Genomic DNA, 25,063 nt, shown 5'->3' with positions numbered 1-25,063 from the left:
ATATTTGTCTTCCACAGAAGCTGAAAGCATATGCTGCACCTTACTCCCTGCAAGAAGACCTGCTAAAGAGGTATGGATCTTACCATTATGATTTATCATACTATGATTTGTGGCTCAAACTGATTAACTGAATCCTTACACATACTACAAACTTAAACACTAAAGTATGTTTTAATTTACTTTACTAGGACAATGATGAGTTTGAGGCCAGCCTTGATGAAAACTGCTATCACTGGTGACCAGTCTACCCATGCATCTGACCACAGACAGCATCCACTGTGGTGGAGGGAACAAAAGGATATCCCAAGGCGCTGTGCTTTTGCTGATGGACATATAGCTCTCAACCTGAGCTAGACCAACTACGTGGAACTTACCCTACTTTGGAACCTTATCAGAAGTTGTTCCCCGACCTTAAACGGACTGAAAGCCCATTGCAAATGTGATGAGTCCCAAGAAGAGGTGTTTTGTTGTTGTTTTTTGAATATTGTGTTAAAAATACTGAACTGCAGTTTGAAATAAAAAATGTTAATTTCACAAAGATAGTGTTTGAACTAATGTCTTTCTTAAAAGCTACATGAACAAAAGCATGAAAACACAAAAAGGTAAAAATAAAAATATAATTGGAGCAACTTAATTTTTTAAATGTTTGCTACTTAAAAAGGTGTGTACATTGTTATAGTAATTAACTAGATAACATGGTAAAACTAGTTGGAGCAACTACATTTTTTGAGTTATCAACTTAAAAACTTGCCTTTAGTCTTAGAATTATTAAGTAAGAGGTAATTAAAATAATCTTTGACTGAAGAGGTAAAGCTAATTCCCCCAACGTAATGTTGTTTGTTGGTTCAATGTAATTTCAAATTAAGTTGTCATAACTAAGAAAGGCTAATGGAAACGGTTGCGTTGATTTTTTTTGTTGAGTCTAAACATTTCTTTTTAGAGTGTAGGTTGAAATCCACATGGTTTTACGAGCTGTTCCCTTAATTGTCTGGCAATGATGTAACAAGTTTTTGAATTTGCATAATCCCACTCCTACCTGGTACTAGTAGAAGGGGCGGGGCAAACAGTGGATCATTTGCATTTAAAGGGACAGGCACTGAAACCAGCCGTTCTGAACAGGGCTGAGAGTAACAGAAGAGCTGTGCTGTTTGATCCTTGGGGTATTTTGACCAAAGCATGTCACAGACATGTCTTTAAGACACCTGGGAACTATTTTAATTTGTGGAAAAGGGGGAAGAATATGTCTCCTTTAAATCTTTCATCTGCACACATAGTGGGATTGATCTCATCTTACTCTTTCCAAGAAAGCTAATGTCCCAAAATGCTGAACCATCAGTTTCAACCAGTTTCTATGATCTAAATGACTACTTACTACTTGCCATGTTAGCCATAGAGGTGTCAACATCACCCGCCTGAGGGGTGAGAGTGGGCTTCATTACATCCCCTAGTCCATCAAATACTACAGGAGGAAGGGGTTGGATGGTGGGAGGGGAGGAAGGAGGAAGGAGATGAGGGGAGACAGAGGGAGATATTAGCATTCTTCAATGTGAGCTATCCTCACACTCAGTACTGGGGATTACCATGACAACCAATAGGTGTCTCCATGACAACAGAGAGAAGAAAGGATCAGTGGAATGTGAGTAAGTTAATATGATTTTTTTTTTAAAGGAGAAGTATCTGAGAAAATAGTAAATTGCCAATTGTAGTATATTTATATATTAAATGGTTTGTTATTTTAGTACAGAATCTGTATAGTCATATCTGCTGCAGGAGACATCTGTCAGGTCAGCTGTGTAGGCTACTACTATTGCAATGAAAATATGAATTCATGTAAATGTAGGGTAATTGAATTTGCTGCCATGTATATATGACAAACAGTACTACATCTTATAATGTGGGGGGGGGGCACTGTGGCTACAATGAAGCTGGATTTAAATGCTCCAGAAGCACTAAATAAAACTGCTACTTCACACACACTTTGTAACCATCACACATCTGGTGGTGGAAGGGACAGTGCAGCTGAGCTTGCCTTTCACCACTGCAATGCAGCAGTGCACTGTGGGAAATTAGTGTGTTAAAGAGCAAGGGAACTCACCCAATCAAATGGCAGGAAGCAAGCAATGAGCCAGCCCAAGAGCCAGATGCAGAGAGTGAGAGAGAGCAAGGAAGAGAGAGAGGTAGAGAAAGGAAAATAAAAAGCAGAGATGCCAGAGAGAGAGGGGGAAAAATGCAATGAGGTTTAAAGGAGGAGTGACAGTGAAACCATGAGGTTATTGCACAAATGATAGAGAGGGGGAGGAAAGAAAGAGTTAAGCCATAAAGCAGTAGTATTGCAGACCATCAGTTACATAACGTAGAGACCAATGGCACAGGACAGGAGATGACCAGGAACCAGGTGAGCAGGGGCCATGTTGCTATGGTTACAGTTACCACAGTTACCAGTTGCACAGTCATGTAATGTGGGGGAAGATGAAGATGAAGGAATTCCCCAAAGACTGAAACCAAATATGGCACTATGCAAAACAGGTGATGCAATTATGATGCTAAAATGGCCATATATGGGCATATGACTCAAAAATGACTTGACTTTGACTTTGGGCCAACAGCATGAAGTAGCTGAAGGAAAAATTAAACTCAGGTTTATTACATTAACATATTAAATCTATTTGATAATTGTATTTGTGATAATGAACATAGGCTATAAGTTAAATAAAATGTAAAACAGTAAACTATTTCATTAACTATTACCAAAGTTAATAGAAACAGTGACTGCAAACCTTTTGTTTACATTAATTGGTTTTAATTAAGAATATTCCCCATTCAAATAGAATGACAGAGGGACAATATGGTAGCATGCAGTTACTAATGAGGCAATATTATGCAGTTGGGTGTTTCATGGCTGTGGCTGTAGACATATGCATACTGTACATGCATCCACTTTATATTGAAGGGTTTTTACCTGACATGAGCTCAGCACCAGGGGCAGCAGGAGCAGCAGCTGCAGCGGCGGGGGCATCTCCTCCTGTGGACTCTGGCAGGTTAATGAAACATATACCAAACCGCACCGTGCCAGGTCAAAGCAGGTTGAGCCGTTTCCATCGCAGCATAGGGGCAAAGAAGGGGTAATAATCAGCCTTCAGCGTCACACTGGTAATATCAAACAAAGTGTTTAGAATTAGAGAGGAGGGCTGAAGGATAGATACAGAATTTCATTCATTTTTAAGAAAAACTAGTAGACATTGTGCGTACGCACGCACACACACTCACACTTCTTATCATGATGCACTACTCTTTCAACAGTATGAAAAGCATCCACATGCGTTTCAAATACACATCAGTTTGTTTCCAGTGGACACACACCACAACTCTAACCTTGAAAAACACGTTAAAGTGATAGTTCACCCAAAATTCAAATTTCACTCACTATCTACTCACCCTCATGTCAATTAAGAGCTGTGAGAATTTTCAGAGTCCTCCGTTCCTTCTCTGAGTTACGGGGGGGTCTGCGCAGCAGTATTTGTCCATATAATGGTTGTCAATGGATACCAACTTCCTTCGTCCAAAAAGACACACCAAAAAACATCCAAATACCTCCATAGTGCTCGTCTGTAATGTCCCTCTGGTATTGAAGCCCCGACATGAGAAATTGTTCCGAAAAAAATTAAATAAGTCTATATTTCAAGCTTGTTTGTAGCGGAAGCTCCCAGTGTCTCAGATCACTGCTCTTCCTGTGTCAGACCGGCGGAACAATTTCTCATGTCGGGGCTTCAATACCAGAGGGACATTACAGACGAGCAGTATGGAGGTATTTGCATGTTTTTTGGTGTGTCTTTTTGGACGAAGAAAGTTGGTATCCATTGACAACCATTATATGGACAAATACTGCTGCGCGGACCCCCCCATAACTCAGAGAAGGGACGGAGGACTCTGAAAATTCTCACAGCTCTTAGTCGACATGAGGGTGAGTAGATAATGAGTGAAATTTGAATTTTGGATGAACTATCCCTTTAAGGCAAGATTCAAAGAACTAAAAACGAAGCAAAGACCGAAGTCCTGAACCAAAGTTATAAACCAAAGTGTCAGGTATCTGCTGCTTCTATGTCTATGATCTACCCACATAGAGGGCAACCTGTGACTTTAAATTGGTATCATGAAATGATGAAACTAATGAAGAGGAAAAGTACAACAGCCTGTAGTTATGAGCACAAAGGAAAAACCTGACAATATCATAACAATACTGATATTGTTTCGTTTTATGTCCTCTTCTTTGATGAGGCGTTCATGAACAGAGGAGACAGTCATGTGAGTCACCCACCACCAAACAGGTTCATGAAGGCTCCCGTGTCAGTTTTGGATGGGGTGGCACAAGAGAGAGTTTGGGCAGGGGAGATGAACAAATCCGCTGGGGAGGGCAAGGTGGAGATGGTGTTTAGAGCCCGAGCACACTCACACAAACACACACACACTATTGACTGAGATTCATTATAATGCACATTTATCAACTGCAAATGCACCGCACACAGCGCATGCTGGAACGGCAGAGGGGGGAAGAGTGATTTAGTAAACGCTTCAGACGGCTCAATAGCTTTCAGCTGACCCATGAGAGAGCAATCTCATTTCCTTTTTTTTTCTTTCCCTGATCAAAGCCAAGGACAAAGCTGGGAAAATAACGGACACGGCAAGACAGGATATGAGAGTGGGAGCACACGAGAGACGGCAGACCGGCTGCAGTAGGGTGTACCTGCTGTAAACAAGTCAACACTGGGAGCGGGCTCTGCTTTGGTGAAGCTTGTGTCTGGTATGGAATCAAAGAGATCTACAAACACATGTGCACCCAGAGACAAGAATATTTAACATTTGCAAACACTTTTTTAAAAAAAGGTGGTGGTGCTCACAGACAGCAGCCAAGATGAAGTGAAAAGAGAGCCTTCAATATGTGCACATTAACAGAGATGGACAGAGTACTCCACCCCAGTACTTGAGTAGGAGTACAAATACTACTGGTCAAAATTTACAAGTAAAAGTAGCTCAGTCGACATGTTACTCGAGTAAGAGTAAAAAAGTACTTGCTTTTAAAGGTACTTAAGTATCCAAAAGTACATGCTTTTAAATGTACTTTAAGTAAAAGTAAGAGTAAGAGTACATTTCTCATTTTTCACATCAATGAATTATTATAATTTTTTCTAAATGAATTTAAGGACCTTTTAACTCTTGTTTCTGAGAATGAACTCTTTGAAAGCAGCTGCACTGATGTGCTGCTTTTAGGGGTTAGGGTTTCCTTCTTTGACAAACACAGCTTGTGTCCAATAGGATTTTAGAAAAAAGACCTGAAAGTAACGAGTACTTTTCAGCCTTCCTAGAAATTAAATATTAAAAAATATTTGTCTTGGAAATGTATTCAAGTAAGAGTAGGCTAATACATACCAAAGAAAAAGCACCCGAGTCGATTTGCATTTTCTCAAAGTGCACACTCCTTAACTTCTTATTTCTCCTTATTAAAATGTGCATCTAATACTCAAGTAAAGTACACATCCTCTGGATATGTACTTAAGTACAGTACTCAAGTAAATTTACTCCTTTACTGCCCACCACTGCACATTAACCTGATGGAATCAATAAATAAGAACAAAAGAGGGGTGAAGGAGGGAGGAGAGGATGACGAGCAGAGCAGAGCAGAGAGCCAGGAAGATGCCAGTCAACAGGACAGGACACATTAGTATTGAAACACACATATCTAACATTTACCGCTGAAAAGGTCAGTCGTCGGGTTGGCGGCGCTGGGGGCTATGGGAGCTGAAATGGTTGCAATGGTGGTGATGGTGCTGGATGTGGAAGTGAAGAGTGGTGAAGGGGAAGGGGAGGGGGAGGGCAGGGGGGCCACAGAGCTAAAACAGGCCTCCAGCGAGCTAGCCTGGGTGTTATTCTCCACCGTCATCAGGCCGAAAAGGTCTACGCCCGCAGACGCTGCGTTGATGTTACCCTCTGAGGGAGCGAAGGGGTCTTTGGGGGAGGAGGCGGAGGGTGGAGATGTGACACAAACGGAGAGGAAAATGGAACGTTAGACAATTAGTTTAATACAAAACAGGACAAACGCACAGTAGCCTAGGTTTCATGAGGTGATGATGAAAACACAGCTACAATCTTGAAAAATGAGGAGACGGAAATGGAAAAAGCAGATGAGAGGGGTGATGGAGGGAGGGGGGAGGGGGGCAGGTGTGCAGAGCTCCAACATATTCCTTCCAGTGATGAGGGTAAAAAGTGACAAACATCTGAAGCCAGTCCAATCCACCGCTTAACCAGAATTAAAACCAACAACGTCTACAGACAACCTCCTCCATGACAGGAACAAACAAAACACAAATCCTCTAAAGCCAAAAGATAGACAAGCCAGAGCATTGTCTTCAGTTACCATGGTAACAACAATCACACTGTCCAGACACCAGCAGTAAGGAATAGTGAGTCTGTCCGCCCACTGTCTCCACACAAAGCCTCAAGATGAAAACCTGATTAAAGCTTGAGATCAACAATAAAAACACAAACATCTCTATAAACACCACACACACACCTCTGTATGTTATCAAAGATCTTTTTGTCCATGGTCATGACTCATTACAGACATATACAGTGGTGGAAAAAGAGCACAAAGATCCATTGCCCAAAGACATTCTGCATTTTTACTAAAGAATAATACTCTGCATTTTGAAAAATACACTTATTTACTAGTTAGATGAGCTGAAGTTCTGATATCTGAACAGTAAGGAGAAGGTAGTGGTGTGTAGTTAGTAGCACACTGTGGCTCCAGCCTTGGACCTGTTGCCTAATGTTGTTGCCTGATGTTTGACGTTATAGTTAGCCTATTGTATAACAAGTAGCCTACTTATTCATTATTTAGATGTTATTTTTTGCCTTAATTCTCATAGGTACACTCACTGAGATAGAGAGAGAGGAGAGTGAAGGAGAGAGTGAAGATGTTGTGGAACAAAAGGAGACAGGTCGGACTTAAACCTGCACCACTGTGTAAGCAGAACACCCCTCACTTACTGTATATTGAACTGTCCTGGTGAGTGATGACAGTGTGACACTGAATCAGCATTAAGTGTAATAGAATTCATCCATCATTAATATTATTAGCACCTGTGCTTTTTCATGGTGTTTTCTTAATGTATAGAAACATGTTGGCAGATGACAAAAGTAGAGTTACATACTCTGTTGGAGAAGCAAAATATGGAGATATACAGTTAATCTAGTTTAGATATGGTTCATTTCTAGCCAAAAATCATTAGTTTTTTTAGTAAGAGTAACTGCTGTTGCTAGCTAGACAGTTAAACTAACATTCAATGAGATGAAATCTTCATCTCCAGTTGTGTTTTTATTGTTTAAGACTGAGTAGCTTTAAAAGTAGAGAATTAAGGAAGAGTATTAAATATGTATTGGATAGCTTCATACACTACATGATGTCACGCTGATAGAATGTGGAGTGTATCTCAGACAAAAAAAAGTATAGGTTCACGGGTATTGCAGTGTAAATACATGCAGTTTCACACATACTTTGTTAATATACCAGCACACACACACACACACACACACAGGCTCTCAGTCACCCACCGGCTCCAGCAGAGGCGGCTGGGGCAGGCGTAGCGGCAGCTCCACCTTCAGCTGCTGCTGCAGAGGCCTCAGTGGCAGGAGCAGGTGTTGCAAAGGCATCTGAGGTTCACACACAAACCCCAGTGGAGGACAGAAACACCCAGAGAGACAGAGGCAGATAAAAGAAACAGAGATGAGAGCAGAGAATAAGGAGTCAAAAACAGGAGGAGGAAAAGAGTGCATCGGGAAAAGAAGCAGTTAATAAGACAGCAGCAAGTAATCATCATTGAAAACTGTAGCATTCAGCATTCATATGTGACATTAATGACTGACAGGTGAGCAGACAAATGGGAATGCAGACAGGAGGCACTACAGCAAGGATTCATCTACTGCACAGAGAATAAGCCTGAAATCTACAGGTGTTACAGCTGCCATCTGTAGCTGTAGCCATGTGACAGGGTTTGATAGAATTGCTTTTCACTGAGGTCAAAGAAAAGCATGTCTGCCTATCAAACAAGTCGCATGTGGAGAATGAGTGCAGCAGTGTGTTTATATGCAGGCTGGACATGGTGCAAGGCTGTGCAGAATTACACATTATAGAAATGCCTGTGATTATGTCGAGTATTTGTAGAGTAATGCTGTTTGTGTGTGTGTGTGTGTGTGTGTGTGTGTGTGTGTGTGTGTGTGTGTCTGTGTGTAGGCCTATATTTTGAGGAGAGAAAATTAGTGTTTCAGTGTATCATCATCCTGCAGTAGCTAAAGCATTTCGTATGGAGTTCCAAGGTTGTCAATATTAAATAAATAATTGATGATGAAATAAAATGTCAACATAATAACCTAAGTCAAATGTTTTCTATTATAGACACTTTTCTTATTACTTTATTTATTTATTCATCAGGAAGTATTATCCCTTTGTTTAAAAGGGATAGTAAAGACAGTAGAGTTGTGCAAATAGTCTGGCTGGAAACACTGAATATTGAATTTCTTTTATTCTTTCTTTCTTTAATTGAAGTTAAGTTTCATTTCTTAATGTCTTTCTTTTATATAATTTATTCATTTCATAATGAGTTATTTGTTCACATATTGAATATTTTGGAGCTCCATAAATTTGACAGCTGTAAATGATGCATTGATAAGATTTGTTTTCTGATGATGCAACTTTGCCTGCAGGATAGAGACAATTTAAACCAGCAAAGCTCTGTCTTTATGCTGTTGTTGTGTGGACATGCATGTCTGTGTCTCGTATTGTGCGATGGTTTTAGGCTTGAGCTTCCCAGAGTGATTCTTTCGTAGAGAATTTTCTGGAAGCTCACTGACCTCCCAACAGATCCATATTGGCGGCGCCAGGGGAGGTGGCGGCTGCTGTGCTAGTGGGAGGAGCTAGAGAGACTCCGGCTTCTGCCGCTGCAGGAGTGGGCGTTGCTGCTGCAGAGGAGGGGGTGGGCTCTGCCGTGAGGGTGGGTTCAGAAAGCAAGGAATCGCCCATTTCTGCGAGCACCCACGGGGCGTTTGAAATCCCCAAATAAGGCACCAAAATAATCCCCACCCCCAAAGCAATAAATAATAATAATAACCAATTCAATCACCGTTCAAAAAAACAGTGAACAAAAGCCAAAATAAAAGTGCAATTTAAATGAAACCCAATTAAGATCATTTGACATCGACCAACGAAAGCAAAATCCAAATTTTAACCAAATCAAAGTTGCAAAATTATCCAACACCATCCGGTCATAATCAACAAATAAAAAACAATCAACCAAAATAGCCCCCATTGAAAACCAAAAACAGACAATGGAGTGTGTGGAGGGAGGGAAGAGAGGGAAGGTAGAGAGAAACAAAGAGACTACTCAGCCTAAAGAGAACAGCTTGAGGAGACAAACAGGGAGGTAACCATGTGACACTGGTACATTAAGGTCTATCTAAGCTCAGTTGGGAATAAGACATGTATCTTGTTTCTAGACCACCTCAATTACAGGTTAGAGTCTGTAGAAAATGGAAATCAGTTACAGTGAGGGTGGGACCCCAGAGGGTGATTTAAGGCTACACTAGTCTAGACTAGAGGCTGGGGGTGAAGGGATGAATAGAGTAACACTCACCCGATCCAAGAAGGTCTGAGGAAGCAGACAAGAAGATGGCAGGGGAAATACATATTATTTATTCAGCTCCATGTATTTGTTGTAGTCCAAGAGTCAATATTGGATCAATATGTGTGTCTGTAAATAATGAATGAATGCTGCAGCAGCTGGTTTTACACAGAGGAGGAAGACTTACCTCCCCAAGATGTGGGGGCAGCTGATGGTGCTGAGGGACCTGAGGAGGACAGGGGATCCAGATCCAACAAGGAACTGGAGGAGAGAGAGAGAGACAGACAGAGAGAACATTCAATTCATACTCAGGTAGTACTTTTACTCTGTTGGTCTGATCTATCCGTTTGGGTCTTGATGAGGGTGTGAGGGAAAACATTAGGAGGATCTGTTGCAAATTTCCTACAGATGCAAATTAGCTTAAAGACCCCCTCCCATGAAAATCGTGTTTTTCGTGCTTTTCACATGTTCCTGTGGCATTTTTCTTGTGTTAGAGCACATATCAGCAGAAAAGGAAGTGCAAAATTGCATTTCTGAGTTTTTCTGCCTTCAAATTGCTGTGAACCAATGCCAGTTTCAGGGAGACTGGAGCTGACGTGTCACAGCTCCAGGGGAGGGCACTAGTGCTACAAGCTCCCGCCCCGCTCTGCATCTGGCTCAGAAGTGAAAGGGTATAACAGGTATAGCTCACCTGGTAGAGCAGCTTGCACCGTGAGCAAGGACTATGCTCCAGTCTGGGATCGAATCCCTATATGGAGTTCTACGCTAAACGCGCTGTAATCTGTAATTGTACAATGTCCAGCTGTCAGCGAGCGGGGGGTGGGGTGCGAGGAGGTGGCTGGGCGGGTGCAGAGCAGCGCAGTCTCCGCCCCCCCTCCAGAGGTGCATTGCTAATGAGCTGGTTTTAAAATGACCAAAAAGGGTCGCGGGACGGGGACTTTAAAGCTATAATCTGGTATAGTGCATCAGACATTTATGTTTGAACTGTATACAGTCTCTTTTAAATAAAATAACATTGAAATTGAATTGAATTGAAAATTATTGTTACATGTCAACATATTTCAGTTGAAACCAAAAAGATTCAACCTTATGGCACTTTAGAGATAGTCAAGGGATCACTGAAGTCTGTAAAATGGCAGCTTCACCATCACTTCAATAGCTGTATTGAGATATTTCAGTCTGGATGAAAGTGTATTGACTGACCATAAATAAACACAATATATTATTGACTGCTACAAAATGAAAAAAAGCAATTACTGTCAAATGCCAAAGAAAGAAAGAAAGAAAGAAAGAGAAACAGTTCCTCACTCTTCGGCTGGCTCAGGAGCAGCTGGAGCGGCAGCAGCAGCCTCCCCGGGTGGAGGCTGCAGTGTGGGAACAGCGTTTGAAGATTTGGCCGGAGTTGATGTCGGAGACACATTGTTTGTTGGAGACCCCTGGAAGACAGACAGGGAAGCCCCGTTTAAGACGTGTGCCAAACTGAACCAACTTAGTAAGAATAAAAACTAGATCTCTTGTCCATCTTACCTTTGTTGGAGACCTGAAAGGGTGAAAGAGGAGAAAGAGTCGTAAGGGCTTTTGCTTGAAAAGGAGCAATCTGTATAATAAAGACTTAGAACTACTTAATGGATCTAATCTTCTGTCTAAAAATCTAAACTCAAGAAATCAAACATATATGAAAGACAGATTCTATCACATGTGATCATATGAAGAGTTTATTTCCAAAGTAATATACAGTAATGTTTGTCCAATGCATACACAATATGAAAAGAAAGAAATATACTACATATAGTTTCACTTTGTGCTTCTGATCATCTTAACTTTGGAACAAAACCCTTCATATACTGATTCACATTGCCTGTCAGGATTTGTCCATCCACATGTGGTGACTTCCCGTTTGTCAACACATGTGTTTCCTGCAGAGTGATGACACCAATACACACATTCCCACAGGTGAAGCTACTGTATAGCTGTGGTAGCTGTTGTGCACAATGAGCAGAATACCTCTATTCACATGGAGATCAATCACCTTCACACTGGGATTCACATGTGAATAATGTGCAGGTTCACCTCGGAGGGGAAATGCTAGTAAATACATCTGCACACTTCTCCTCTAGAGGAAGTTAGTAAGCGCCAAACAAAACATTGAGTGTACAGTATGCTCACCCTTCACTGGTGATTCCAAAATGAACATAAAGGGGATAAAAGAGAGGAAGGGTTAACGGAAATGATAGAAATGTAGCAGCTGTATTAGGCCTGTTTTCAACACTTCTCCTGGTTAGATCGGATCTATAGTGACACTGCTCATTGAAAAAAACAAAGCTGGAATTTCCCCAGAGTCAGCCTCATTTACTTTTGCTGTTATGTGATCTGAATTCTTCTGTCTACAAGAAAGTAAGAAACACTTCAACTGAAATTCAAAACGCTTTCTTACCCCTTCTTTCCTCCCTTTACATCCTCAAGACCGTTCATGTGTGTCTCCAGTGACTCCAGGATACTGCTGGGAGCCTAACAAAAAAATCAATCAATCAAAAATCAAAACCTGGAGTAATCAATACTTTCTCTTTTCCACACCTCCCCTCTCACTCTCAGATGATGTGAGAGTCTTGAGAGTGAGAAGGGCTTTGGAAAATCTCACTGCAATACCCACATGCATGAAGGAAAACAGCCACACGTGGTGGTGTTTTGTATGTTTGACAAACTACATTTGGATTGACATGCTGACACTCCATCCTTCAAACAGGCACTCAGCCAGGACACCCTGCGTTTCTGTGGTTACCGAATTCTCCCGAGGTCTAAAAGGACAATCCTCGTCGTCTGAGTCTGCTAGATCCACCACCACACCCGGGTGGAGACACTGGTTTGGGAAGATGTTGGTGAGTGAGACGTGGGTACTTCTACATGTATGTGTGTGTGTGTGTGTGTGTGTTTGTGTGTGAGAGAGAAGAATGCGTTATATTCATGTGCATCACAATCTTGGTCCCTGTCCTTCTAGTGCCTTATTTAGAAGTTTATTTATTTATTTATGTAGTCGGGACAGAGCATATTAATGGACAGTGAGTACATGAGTACTCACTGTAACTACACTGGATTTAGCACTGCTGCTAAATTACATCCGTAGTCCCCAAACAATACAACAATTAACATAAAAAGTCCATAAAGACAGAGGACCGATAGATAACAAAATAAGTACATTTACATAATTGCAGGAGGATTGGACATGATTCGTTGAATTATAAAAAAATATATATATACAGTTGCGTTAGACATGATTCGTTGAATTATAAGTGTTTATTTTGGTGTGTTTACTTACATAGTTGATGTCAGGAATGTCATTTTTGTCGACTCCAACTGTCTGTTGAATGGAAAACAGTTCAAAAATCACACATCACTGCACTGCTTTGTGGTGACAAATACAACACATCATTATTACAGTAATGTGTAAGGGTTCAACTTCTCCTACCTCAGCCAGCTTCATGAATTCTCCAATCTTTGTCACCCTGGTCAGGAACCTCTTGTAGATCTCCAGGGCCTCCTTACAGTCGCTCTTCTTCATCTTGAAGTACTTCTCTGTGTGTGGAACACAAGGCTTGAATGTTCAGATACACTGTGTAGGTACTAGATGGTCTGGTTTCATTTTAGTTTTAGTCTAGTCTTTGTGTCAAACTGTCATTTTAGTTTGTATTAGTTTCAGTCAAGTTTCAGCCGAGTCTGAGCATTTTAGTCTTATTTTAGTCAGAATAACCCATCAGGCTTTAGAATAGGATAAAATATACTGAATACAAATACAGTGAATAATATAGTGAATATTACCTAGTATAGTATAGACAAAACCAACAAACATGGTTATCTTATTACAGTATTATAGCATGGATGTGATGTGATTACTGTATTACTGTATTGTTGTAAGGCCTGGTTCAGGTTAAACCCTTTGTAAAACATGAATGAATAGGCTACAGCAATAGATAGATAGATAGATAGATAGATAGATAGATAGATAGATAGATAGATAGATAGTTAGATGGATAGATGGATAGATGGATAGATGGATAGATAGATAGATAGATAGATGGATAGATAGATAGATAGATAGATAGATAGATAGATAGATAGATAGATAGATAGATAGATAGATAGATAGATAGATAGATAGATAGATAGATAGATAGATAGATAGATAGATAGATACTTTATTGAAATTTGGCTTGGGCTCAATTTCCCCCCAGAGGGATAACAAAGAAGAAAAGATATTTAACTTTCTTTTATTGTCTGACTGACTGAAAAACAACAAATATAAATCTAGGAATAAATAATTGATTTGAAAACTGTCTAATTGCAGCCTGGGTGTGTGTTTTCACATACTACTGTATACAGTGATACGTTTCATTTTTCAGCTCATACACACATTTGTTTTCACTCCAAAGGCCATACCACTGGCAGAGTGTCATGTTTCTATGACGACTAACTGGTAAAAGACGCTCATGACGTCATGGTTACATGAGTCCTGATTGTAAAAATCGAAAGTAACGCTAAACTTTAACAGAGACACACGTACACAGTATACACAGGTAAGCTGGTCATTTGGTCTAATAAACGGACCGCTCCACTTATAGATTTAGTTATAGTTATCGTCACATGACCACCATGTGACCATGTCACGTGATGAAGGTTTGTTGACGACGACATTTAGTCATCATTTTCATGACGAAAGCAACACCAGCAGGTACACACAACTACTGACCTAATAGGTTGATAATCCCATCATTGTAGGACGCAAAGAGTTTGACCAAGTCCTTGAAGAGAAGCAAGAACGCTGCGTTGATGATCCCATTGTTCAGCTCCTTGGGATGAACCTGGTAGAAAACATGACAGAGATGAGAAGAGCTTTCAAACCACTGAATAAAGTTAAAGGGATAGTTCACCCAAAATTCAAATTTCACTCATTATCTACTCACCCTCATGTCAACTAAGAGCTGTAAGAATTTTCAGAGTCCTCCATCCCTTCTCTGAGTTACGGGGGGTCCACACAGCAGTATTTGTCCATATAACGGTTGTGAATGGATACCAACTTTCTTCGTCCAAAAAGACACACCAAAAAACATCCAAATACCTCCATACTGCTCGTCTGTAATGCCCCTATTGAAGCCCCGACATGAGGAATTGTTCCGAAAAGAATTAAACAAGTCTATATTCTAAGCTTGTTTGTAGCAGAAGCTCCCAGTGTCTCGGTTCACTGCTCTTCCTGTGTCAGTGCAAATCACGCAAGATTTGCACTGACCGGCGGAACAATTTCTCATGTCGGGCTTCAATACAAGAGGGACATTACAGACGAGCACTATGGAGGTATTTGCATGTTTTTTGGTGTGTCTTTTTGGATGAAGAAAGTTGGTATCCATTCACAACCATTATATGGACAAATACTGCTGCACGGACCCCCCAGTAACTCAGAGAAGGAACAGAGGACTCTGAAAATTCTCACAGCTCTTAGTCGACATGAGGGTGAACTATCCCTTTAACTAAGTAGAATATGAGTCGGACTCACGTCGAACTCCAGGAGTGTGTCGATCTGAGTCTGCAGGACAGGCATGCCTTTCAACAGCTTCTCAGTGGTCATGGTCCTCATCACACCCTCAGCACTAAGGGGACAGACAGACAGACAGAGGATCAGATGCTTCACAGGGAGAAGAACAGCCATAGGACAAGATAAGGGACAATGAGTGGAAAAGTGCCCTTGACCAATGAGGATGAATGAGTAAATGAGGACTGCTCAGTGATAAGCCCATGAAGCCTTTCAGCATGTTAACGTACCCCTTCTTCACTCTGGTGAAGTCAAAAGCCATCTGGCGGTAGGCGAAGGCTTTCTCGTTCAGGTATCGTCCATACCGTCTGATGAATGTCGACATGTCATAGCCTACACACAGGCACATTTATATTAGTACGTTCAACAACACGTTGGTTTCTGAGCTGATTATTAATGACATTTACTAAACTTATTGTTATATCATAGTCAAGACACTTCTAGAAGCTCCATTTTGACACTGATCACCATGAAATATTTCATAATTTGCCTGTGAGAACCTTGTTGAGGTCTAAACTGCAGTGAACTGAGTCTTCTTACACAAACAACAACTTGTGGAAAACCAGGACTTAATTCAGTTCATGGATATTCATTCCCTCAAAAAATTTGCATTTCATTTTCAGAAAAATCTATTAATAACTATTTGCATAAAACCAGGTAGAAATGCACCAATATGGACCCAAATCTGACATATGAGATTTACATTTACATTTATCCTACATTTTAAAATCTCTCAGAAAAACTTTAATCATTTATATATTTTCCTGTATTTGCTACTTCTGTATTAATAATAGTAATATGTTATATATGGTATGTGACATTTAACATTAGAGAGAGAGATACCAGCATCTGTTTACAGTGAATGTGCATATAGTGTGTGCATGGCTGTGTGCACAATTACATGTGTGTCCTTCCTGTAATTTGTATCATTCCCTCCATTTGCCAGATGGCTCTCTTTGTAGGTACAGTATCTCTTCCTGTTTCTTTTTGCATTTCCTTCCATATAATGACAACGCTGAGTAATGTGCCACTTTTTTCATCTGGGAAACAGATGATCTATCCACATACATTACACACATTAGATGACACACCAGATGATCAGACTTACCATGAGAGCCGGTTTTGTCAATAAAGTTGCTGAGGTTGAACAGCGAGGTTCTGGAAGCCAAGTACTGAATGAACCTCTGAGAAAGAGACGGGAAACACAGTAAATAGTCTGGTACTTGTCAAAAGCAGCGAAGCGAAGAAATCAAGTTCAGCACAACAACAAAATAAAGACTTGTACACCTTGTAGCAACCCAAAACATAATAGCTGCCAATCACATCATCATGTTGGCCATTTTAAACGTAATAAAGCCAATAATGTAATAATTACTACATCATTATTATTAGACATTATTGCAATTTGCCAATAATGTAATAACACTTTTGAGACAAAAACGTAACAACTTTCTGTCAATAATGCAAGTTATTACATACTGTACTAATGTAATAAGTTATTACATTATTGGCTGGTTATTATGTTACTGGCCTAGTATTAAAAAAAACCTTTGAAAATGTAATAACTGGTGCTGACAATGTAATAATACATACATATGACTGCAGTTCTTGGAAATAATAGGCTTTTTTGCAACTGTAGTGCAGTTTGCTATTCAAAAAAGGTATAGTGGGTGACATCATCATCATATTTATTCATCTAAGATATGTACAATCTTGCAGCTCTCTCTCCTTCATTAGGTTTTGGCCAAATAGATATTGTATAAACAGACAGTTTCTCATGTGTACCATGTATATATATATACCATGACAATCAGTGTCTCTTTGAGGATGCTGAGCTGTCATATTGAATTCACCATATTTTTTCCTGGAAAAACATTTTTTAATTTACGAAAATTCTTAAAACAATTCAGTCGTCATCTAAAACTGTAGTGAACTGGATTGGCACGATTATGCTTTATTTGCAATACAAAAATCTGAACTGCAATATACAATATACAACATAGAATATGAACAGTAAAAATAAAATTAAAACAGTTAATTCTCAAATGAAAAGTAGCTTTCTCTCATTTACAAATGTACTGCAGTCATATTTATGTATTATTACACTACTGGCACCAGTTATTACATTTTCAAAGGTTTTTTTAATACTAGGCCAATAACGTAATAAACAGCCAATAATGTAATAACTTTATTGGCAAAAAGTTATTGCGTTATTGACTCAAATGTTTTATTACATTATTGGCTTTATAACATTTAAAATGGCCAAAATGATTAACGTTATTGGCCGTTATTACATTTTGGGTTGTTACACACCTGTAGCTGGGAATTGTTTAACATTCATTCCCTCATATATCAGCTTTTCCATGGATGGCTGCTCACTCACTGGACCCACAGGACTCATTTCATTTCTTTGAGGAACTGTGGTCACACCATCTATTCATCTGTCTGTCCTCTCTATCACCACTCACAACCTTAACCACTCACAGAGGACCAATCCCAGCTCTCCAGAGTACTAATTACCAACACTTTGACAATTTACCAAATCCACTCCATGTAGCTTTAACATGTATCTAATATTGCTGAACAGAAGAGGACCAGAGTCATGCTTGAACTACATTGCTCTGCATCATGCTGGCTCACCTCATTGCCGTGGACACACATGTGATGGCTGGTGACGAGGGCCTTGAACACGACCACCCAGCTGGCATTGGTGGCTCGCTCAAACAGTGTGTCAGCCATCTGAGGGATGTTCACGTTGGTGGTATTGGTGGCTGACACCAGGTCTGCAAAAAGCACAGTCACACAATGGTTAGATACAACTGTCCCTTGAGATATAACTCAGCACATTTAATCCAAATCTGGTATGTAAGAGGAAACTAAGGCACGGTTTGGCTCCTTAGATAAACACATAGATCATTTAAATGCATTGATTTAACTTGGATCAAGTGAGAAAGCTGGATGTTCAGAGCTGCTCAAGACACCCATGAAATATGAAAGCAGGAAGAAAGAATACAAAATGAACTTAGTGTAAAAGCCCCCACACACACACACACACACACACACGCTGACAATGCAGAGAGAGAGAATAATGCTTTGTCATCTCCCCTCCCCTGGCTGCCAGTTCACAAGTGTCCAGACGGTTGTAAGGAGTCAAAGACAGGCTGTGCAGCTGTGGTGGGATGTTAATATGTATAGCTAACTCCCACTATGTCTTATTGCTCCAACATTAATTACACTGATAAACAGGCTGAGCTCCTATCAAACACTGAATCACATCTGTATTGAGGAATTGCCCAGAGATTTAAGTGTGACACAAAGTGTGACACATCATTTCTCAGTCTATTTCAGGCACAGTCTCTTTTGCTCCTTTGCCACGTATGCATTCAATATTTCCTCAGCTAAAGTATTAAAAAATGTATTTGTTTCAAACGTTCTGCTACTCGGGGAAAATTATAACGCCCAGTTTTACCAGTTGAGAACATTAGGCTATACACGTTCTAGATGGACGATAGACAAATACATATTTTTATATAAATTGACATAACATTAGAACTGAAAAAATTTAATTCCTGTTAACTTACAACTATTACTGAAAACCGACTTTTATCAAATTTTCTCTCTAATGTACAGTATAGTATAGTGTATGTATAGCATTTCACCACCATTTCACTAAATCTGCGACACTCAAGCTGCACTTTGCAACAAAAGATTTTACAAATCATTTGTGAAGTGTAACACTGTCACTAGGTAACAGTGCTCAAAATATAGGCTTAGTAAAACAAATCCTGATTACCACATGCATGCACGATTGCAGCTTTACATCAACAATGATTTTTGTCTTATTTCCAATGAAAATAGTAACATATCTAACATTTTATCATCCCTGTTTGTGACGTTGGAGTTTCTATTGGTGCTATTTCCCCAGAGAGAGAAAGAGGCAGACAGACAGATGGCCACAGAAACAGAAATCCCAATGTGAAGCACGAGCAAGAGGATTTGACCAAGCCAAGAAAAATAATGCTTTGACAAAAGATAGCTGGCATTTTTTAAATCGAGTATTGCTGGGTGTTTGCCAGCGACATCACATACAATACTCTCGGTCCCAGCTGATGTAAATGTATACAAAGGCATATTACATTTGATGTGGGCACTGTGGTGGGAAATATGAAGAAAATAACAAATTCATATCTGAGCCTAACATTGATGGCTAATACAGCAAGGACAGGACTGAGTGCGTTTGGAACAGAGTGCCAGAAAGTAATGCAGCAAATATTGGCAGGCACCTCTGATAATGGAAGGAGAGGAAGGCCGTCGTATTGAGCAGGCCTTGGTCTAGGTAGATGCCAATCTGTAGGCTCTAGAGCAGCTACGTGATGAACAAGAGATGGCAGGAAGGAAAGAGAGAGAGAAGACACTCAGGAGAACAGTAGGGAGTCTAATGAGGGTCAGTTATAATGAAATGAAGAGATATGAGAGTCAGGGCTGTTCAAGGTCACAAAAGGGTGGCAAGCTGTGAAGGTTAGGGTGGTTGGGGGTTTGTAAACAGATTATTACTAATCACTGGTTCTAGTCTTTGGGTGGTGTCTGTCTCACTGCCCATCCCCCATACAGTGAGTAAACATACACACACCTGTTTCCCTACCTTGTTTCACACCCTCTATTATCTGCTTTACCACTGCTGTTGAGTCTGAGTCACGTTAATATGCTACAAATACTGCACCTTCCTCGCATGAAAGGGAATTTACACATTATCAGTGTGAATTATCAAAATCAAGACAAGCGGCGAATTAATTTAAAATCTTGCCAATGTCTTCTTTGTATCTGGTTTGAAGTGAAGAGAGTGAATAGACTGATCTGTCTGATGTCTATGGAGCTAATTTCACTGCAATCCATGTGTACGGTTAGACCAGATGGTAACAGCCCCACAGCAACAGCCCTGTCTGTTGCTTTTATGTTTAATGATGGCTGCAGAAACATTCATCTGTTGTCCTACTATGGCTCCTATAGATATGAAATAGTCTGCCATATACAACACATTTGAGTTTTTGTACTAAAGGCACATTTTCTCATCTCTATCTATCTTTGATTGGACTCTTTTTCCTGTCTCTTGTTTAGCCTCATTTTCCTGTGAAATAAATGGCTGAAGGTTAAACTCTCCTACAGCCGTGGCCCGTTTGTTTCTAATGACACATGCAGACACGGTCAACAATGGCTGAAATGTGATTATATAACATTATCATGTCAGCATAGCTACTAAGTTAATATTCATAGTGGCATCATGAACACAGCGTTATTCCCTCAGCTCATAATGCACACTAATAACTGTGTATGGAAATATATCATCCTATCTGTTTGCTGCTGTTTAATGTGTTGCCATATGGGCCATATCATAGGCTTTAATCTAGTTGTGGCATCATTACCTGAAACATACACACATTCATGTCAAGTAATGCGTAAGTGTGTGTCTAATGAGGATTGGCTGAGCTAAATAAAGACTCTTACGGTAATCCACAGCCCACAGGAGAGATCTAAGAATGAACTGTGAGGCCTCACACTGCGCGAGTGTATGTCTGTGTGTGACTGTGTCTTTTTCTAGTTAGTGTCTGTCTGCACTAACTCTGACTTCAAGTTACACAACAAACCACTCTTGTGATAGCCGGAATATTCTACATGGTCTAACTCTTGTCAGCTATAAACTAGTGGTATCTAGTCAGAGTCTTTGAGGTGGTTTCACACCAATTTACACCGTGTCCAGATCACTCCTCATCCTCTACTCCATGTATAGATACACAAATATATCTGTGTACTAAAATTAGATTAGATCAGGGTGTACAATAGTGTAGGCTAACTTTTAATGTTAGTGCAGTATAATGCAATTATCTTTAATAAAGTGTAACACATTTTGCTGTGGAACTTTTAGCACAATGCTGTTGACATTTTGAGGGCATTACTGTAATAGAGTCTAGCGTATAAACTTTACACTTTACGATTTAAATGTTAAAAACAACTTGACACTACTCTAAGGCGATGTTTACACGGAAATTATCTGAACAGAAAACACTCTTATTCTGCGTTTAGATGAGCATTTTTGGGGGGAAATCTGCATGCATACAGTGACGCAAAACTTTGTGTAAACCGACATGATCCGCGACGCGAGCAGATCGGAGCAGACTTTTGCGTTTTTAGACGGGAACGCGTAATGTTACACAACCTATACATGATTATTTCGGTGCCATGTCATAATTCAGACATCCCATTGTTCTGAAAATTACCCATTATTCCGAAATCTCAATGTTTTGAGATTGATGCATTGAGATTTTGGAACAATGATTCATTTTTGGAAAAATGGGATGTCGGAATTATGAGTGGACCCCCATTATTTCATATCATGGCGAATGTGCAGGTCAACTTGTTACCTGAGCAGCTCAAAACAACATGAACCTACTGCTACATAGGGATTATGGCAATTATGGCAAAGACAATCAGAATATGTCACACTAATGCTAAATATAAGGCTACAGCTATGATATGACATTAGCTCATCAGACCAGAAATACAGGAAAACAGCTAGCAAACATGAGGCAAACATGTTTAGCATGGATACTGAGTTGTATAGGCGCAGTTAGGTAGATTTTGTTACCATCAGACAGAGATAAGTCTGTCTTTGTGATAGGCTAGGCTAATTTGGTGTTTCAGAGGCTATAACCCTAAAGGGATATTTTAACATTTTGGCAAATTCACCTATTGCCATAATCCTAGTCTTAGGAGTAGATTCATTACCTTTAATTGTCAGTGCAAGCTGTTTTTAGAGCGGCGGGGCAGAGACGCTAGCTGCACGATATTTCCACGTTTCCCACATCTAACTAAATACACAATCCAACAACTCCAACACACTCTGGGGGACAAGTTGTGACCTGCACATTCACCACGCTGTATTTAGTTTGATGAGGGCAACATGGAAATACAGTGCAGTTCGCGTCTCTGCCCCACCAATCTACTGTAAAAACAGTTTGCACCGACAATTAAAGGTAATGAACCTACTCCTGAAACTATGGGGATTATGGCAATAGGCGGATATGCCAAAATGTTGAAATATCCCTTTAAATTTGGGATGAGTGTGGTATCAGTGTACTTCCAGGCAAAAATCAAGCATTTTTGACCTAAATGTTAAGCAACATTGTTAAAGCATACTAGCCCAGCCATTCATTTTATTTCAACTGGTCAGCTGGAGATACCAGCTGTGTTGTTTAGACCCCTGTATACAGTGAGTCATACACACAATGTAGGAGCATTAAACCCAGTACATTTATCCCACGACCTCAGATGAAATTCAACCTATTGCAAACTGTACACTTACAGTTGACCTTGTGTGAAGCACATATTTGTAACACGCCCCCCAGTGTTCTCCATTAAAGACATTACTTAATAAATGAGTATGAAATTCAAATTCAGTGGAGGTTGTTTTACATTAAGCAAAGCAAACCACTGAATGAAGGGTTTGTTCCTGGATGTCTCTTTGTCCCATAGATGGTTACTTTGAAAATGCAAAGGATATATCTGTCTGCAGGACTTTCCTCTATGGAGAACATCTCATTTCCCTTTGGTTCTGATGCCTGTGGTTGACTTCCTGTAGAATGAAGTCCACAATGCATGCTGGGAGTGAACCCTGGTGTGGCGGCCTGGGAAAACCCGTCGGATGTCGCGGACGTTCGATTGTGGCAAATAGCCAAAATAGGTGGAAAAGTACTATTTCCATGATTTTGATATTTTGTGTGATTCTGGTACTTTGAACTCTCTACTACATCGTGGTGAATAAATATTTTAAGAAAACAAAACGGAAAGTACTTATTTTTATGTTTTTGTGGCGAGTGAAGCGTTTCATTTTCACCTGAGACACAGAACAGCTGAGCTGCAGCAGCAGCGCTAGAGGAGACAGGTCCGTTGTTGTTGTTGAGGTAACATTCAAGGACCCTCGGAAAGCAGAGAATCCCGCGATTCAGATGCTTTTTTACAGCTCGTCTTTATCATAAACGGCTGTTGGTGTTTCGTAAAACTTGTGCAAGTGCCGATGATGAGTTCGTTTTAGCGCCGATGCTACGTTCTGTTTAACATTGATGCTACGTTCGGATTAGCATCGATGCTACACTAGGTTAGCGTCTGTTCCCGTACCACGTGATTACACGCACCCTATGCAGTCCCTTCTTGTCATACAGGCACCATTCAAGGACCCTCGGAAAGCAGAAAATCACACGATTCAGATACAGTTTACAGCTAATCTCTATCATAAACGGTTCAGAAGTTGTTTAATGTTTTGTAAAACACTCGTCTTTAGAGGGTTAAAACAGCAACGTTCTAGTTAAAGCCATTTTTCTCACTTTTCAGTTTTTTGGTCATAATAGATTAAAATGCCCATAACTTTTGATCTGAAAGGGCTATCTCAGTCATTCAAACAGTTATGAATGGCTGAAAACGTCTAGTTTATGGAAATATCAAAAAATGAAAATGTCAAAATCCCACCATGTGAAGGGTTTTCCCAGGCCACCACAAAAACCCTACATTCATTTGAGTGTCTTTTGCACTCTAGATCTGACAGGCCTGTCATTTGCCCTCTTCCTTTTCACAATCTCCCTCTGTCATTACAGTACCATCCCCTGGCACTCTCAATCTGTTGCCATGGCAACTGCAGTGCACCACCACCATCACACACCCATATCCATCCACCCCAAGGGTCAGAGACCATTTCAGTGTGATGATAGATGTACAACAGGTTATGTTAATATATCTAGTATCAAATGAATCAAACATGCTGGATTATTGTGTAGGTGGCCTTCACTGGTTTTAGTGAATACATTGCATTTAGCTGCTTAAAGCCTATGTATTCCTATTCTGTATATTATTATTCTTTGAGTATGTTTTGACTGTTTCCATTCAAGTCTAGTTCATCTCAGTTGAAATGTTTTTTTTATCTTTTTGGAAGTAGGAATTTCCTCCAGCCAAGACACACGTGCAAGAGAAGCACAGTGGCCTACATACGGGGAGCTTGTTGAATTGCCCTAGAAATGGATACAGCATAACCTCAAAGACTAAAAACTGTTGGTTTAGATAGCATGTCCATATATGTGCAACACATCTTAATTAAATAGATATGGAGATTAAGCGATATAAGAATAATTTTGAGTATCTGCATTATTTGTCCTAAGGGGTCAGTCCTCAGCCATGACAGTTTTTGCTCAGCAGCTACACCAGTCCAACCATGTGCTGTTCAAAGATAAAGACACAGAAAACAAAGACACAGGACACAGCAGAAAAAATGGGAACCAATGGTCTCTGGCAGATTCTGGCATTAGCATTGTCACCTTTGGCTGTGTAAATAATGCAAAGCAGCCATTGGCTGATTATTAAATTATTCAGCAGGTGAGCGGATCACAAGATATAAGGTCCCAGCCCAAGACACAGGACCAGACTTGCCCAGCGACCATACACACACACACACACACACACACACACACACACAAACACACAGGCAGACACACTCGCATAAACCAGAGTACTTGTACTAACTCAAATTACCCATCAGCATCTAAATTCAGTGGCGTGCCACAGCTTTGGTCTGACTCAGTATTTGTGGTAGATGATAGTGATAAATCATGATTTGTCAGACGGTGGCCCCTGCTGTCATCTGTGGTGTGTCAATAAAGCTGTGAGGTTTGATAATTTTATTCAGCTGACTCTGTGGTCCAATGCCGACCTATAGGCAACACAAAACCCAAATGAGTCTTTTAGCATGATGGTTAGTCGACATCATAGCTTGGTTTTT

General features: G+C 40.2%; 1 protein-coding gene across 1 annotated transcript in view; it reads right to left on the bottom strand.

Moving 5' to 3' along the window:
- Positions 1–25,063, bottom strand: part of LOC146962000 (clathrin coat assembly protein AP180-like) — a 32,866-nt gene that overhangs the window by 6,799 nt on the left and 1,004 nt on the right. The window contains exons 3-21 of the mRNA XM_085770240.1: positions 17,887–18,029; positions 16,355–16,430; positions 15,477–15,579; positions 15,211–15,304; positions 14,410–14,521; positions 13,132–13,238; positions 12,982–13,023; positions 12,103–12,176; positions 11,196–11,208; positions 10,977–11,104; positions 9,856–9,929; positions 9,681–9,695; positions 8,902–9,072; positions 7,606–7,704; positions 5,746–6,000; positions 4,742–4,816; positions 4,316–4,402; positions 2,960–3,031; positions 1,373–1,459 (exon numbers count right to left, since the gene is read on the bottom strand). Of these exons, the coding sequence (XP_085626366.1) occupies positions 1,373–1,459; positions 2,960–3,031; positions 4,316–4,402; positions 4,742–4,816; positions 5,746–6,000; positions 7,606–7,704; positions 8,902–9,072; positions 9,681–9,695; positions 9,856–9,929; positions 10,977–11,104; positions 11,196–11,208; positions 12,103–12,176; positions 12,982–13,023; positions 13,132–13,238; positions 14,410–14,521; positions 15,211–15,304; positions 15,477–15,579; positions 16,355–16,430; positions 17,887–18,029 (1,827 nt within the window). The remainder of the gene's footprint in view (positions 1–1,372; positions 1,460–2,959; positions 3,032–4,315; positions 4,403–4,741; positions 4,817–5,745; positions 6,001–7,605; positions 7,705–8,901; positions 9,073–9,680; positions 9,696–9,855; positions 9,930–10,976; positions 11,105–11,195; positions 11,209–12,102; positions 12,177–12,981; positions 13,024–13,131; positions 13,239–14,409; positions 14,522–15,210; positions 15,305–15,476; positions 15,580–16,354; positions 16,431–17,886; positions 18,030–25,063) is intronic.

Source organism: Trachurus japonicus, chromosome 24, assembly GCF_045865225.1.
Source record: "Trachurus japonicus isolate A0001 chromosome 24, Traja_1.0".
In the NCBI taxonomy this organism is placed as follows: domain Eukaryota; kingdom Metazoa; phylum Chordata; class Actinopteri; order Carangiformes; family Carangidae; genus Trachurus; species Trachurus japonicus.
This window is presented reverse-complemented; position numbering and strand designations above follow the sequence as displayed.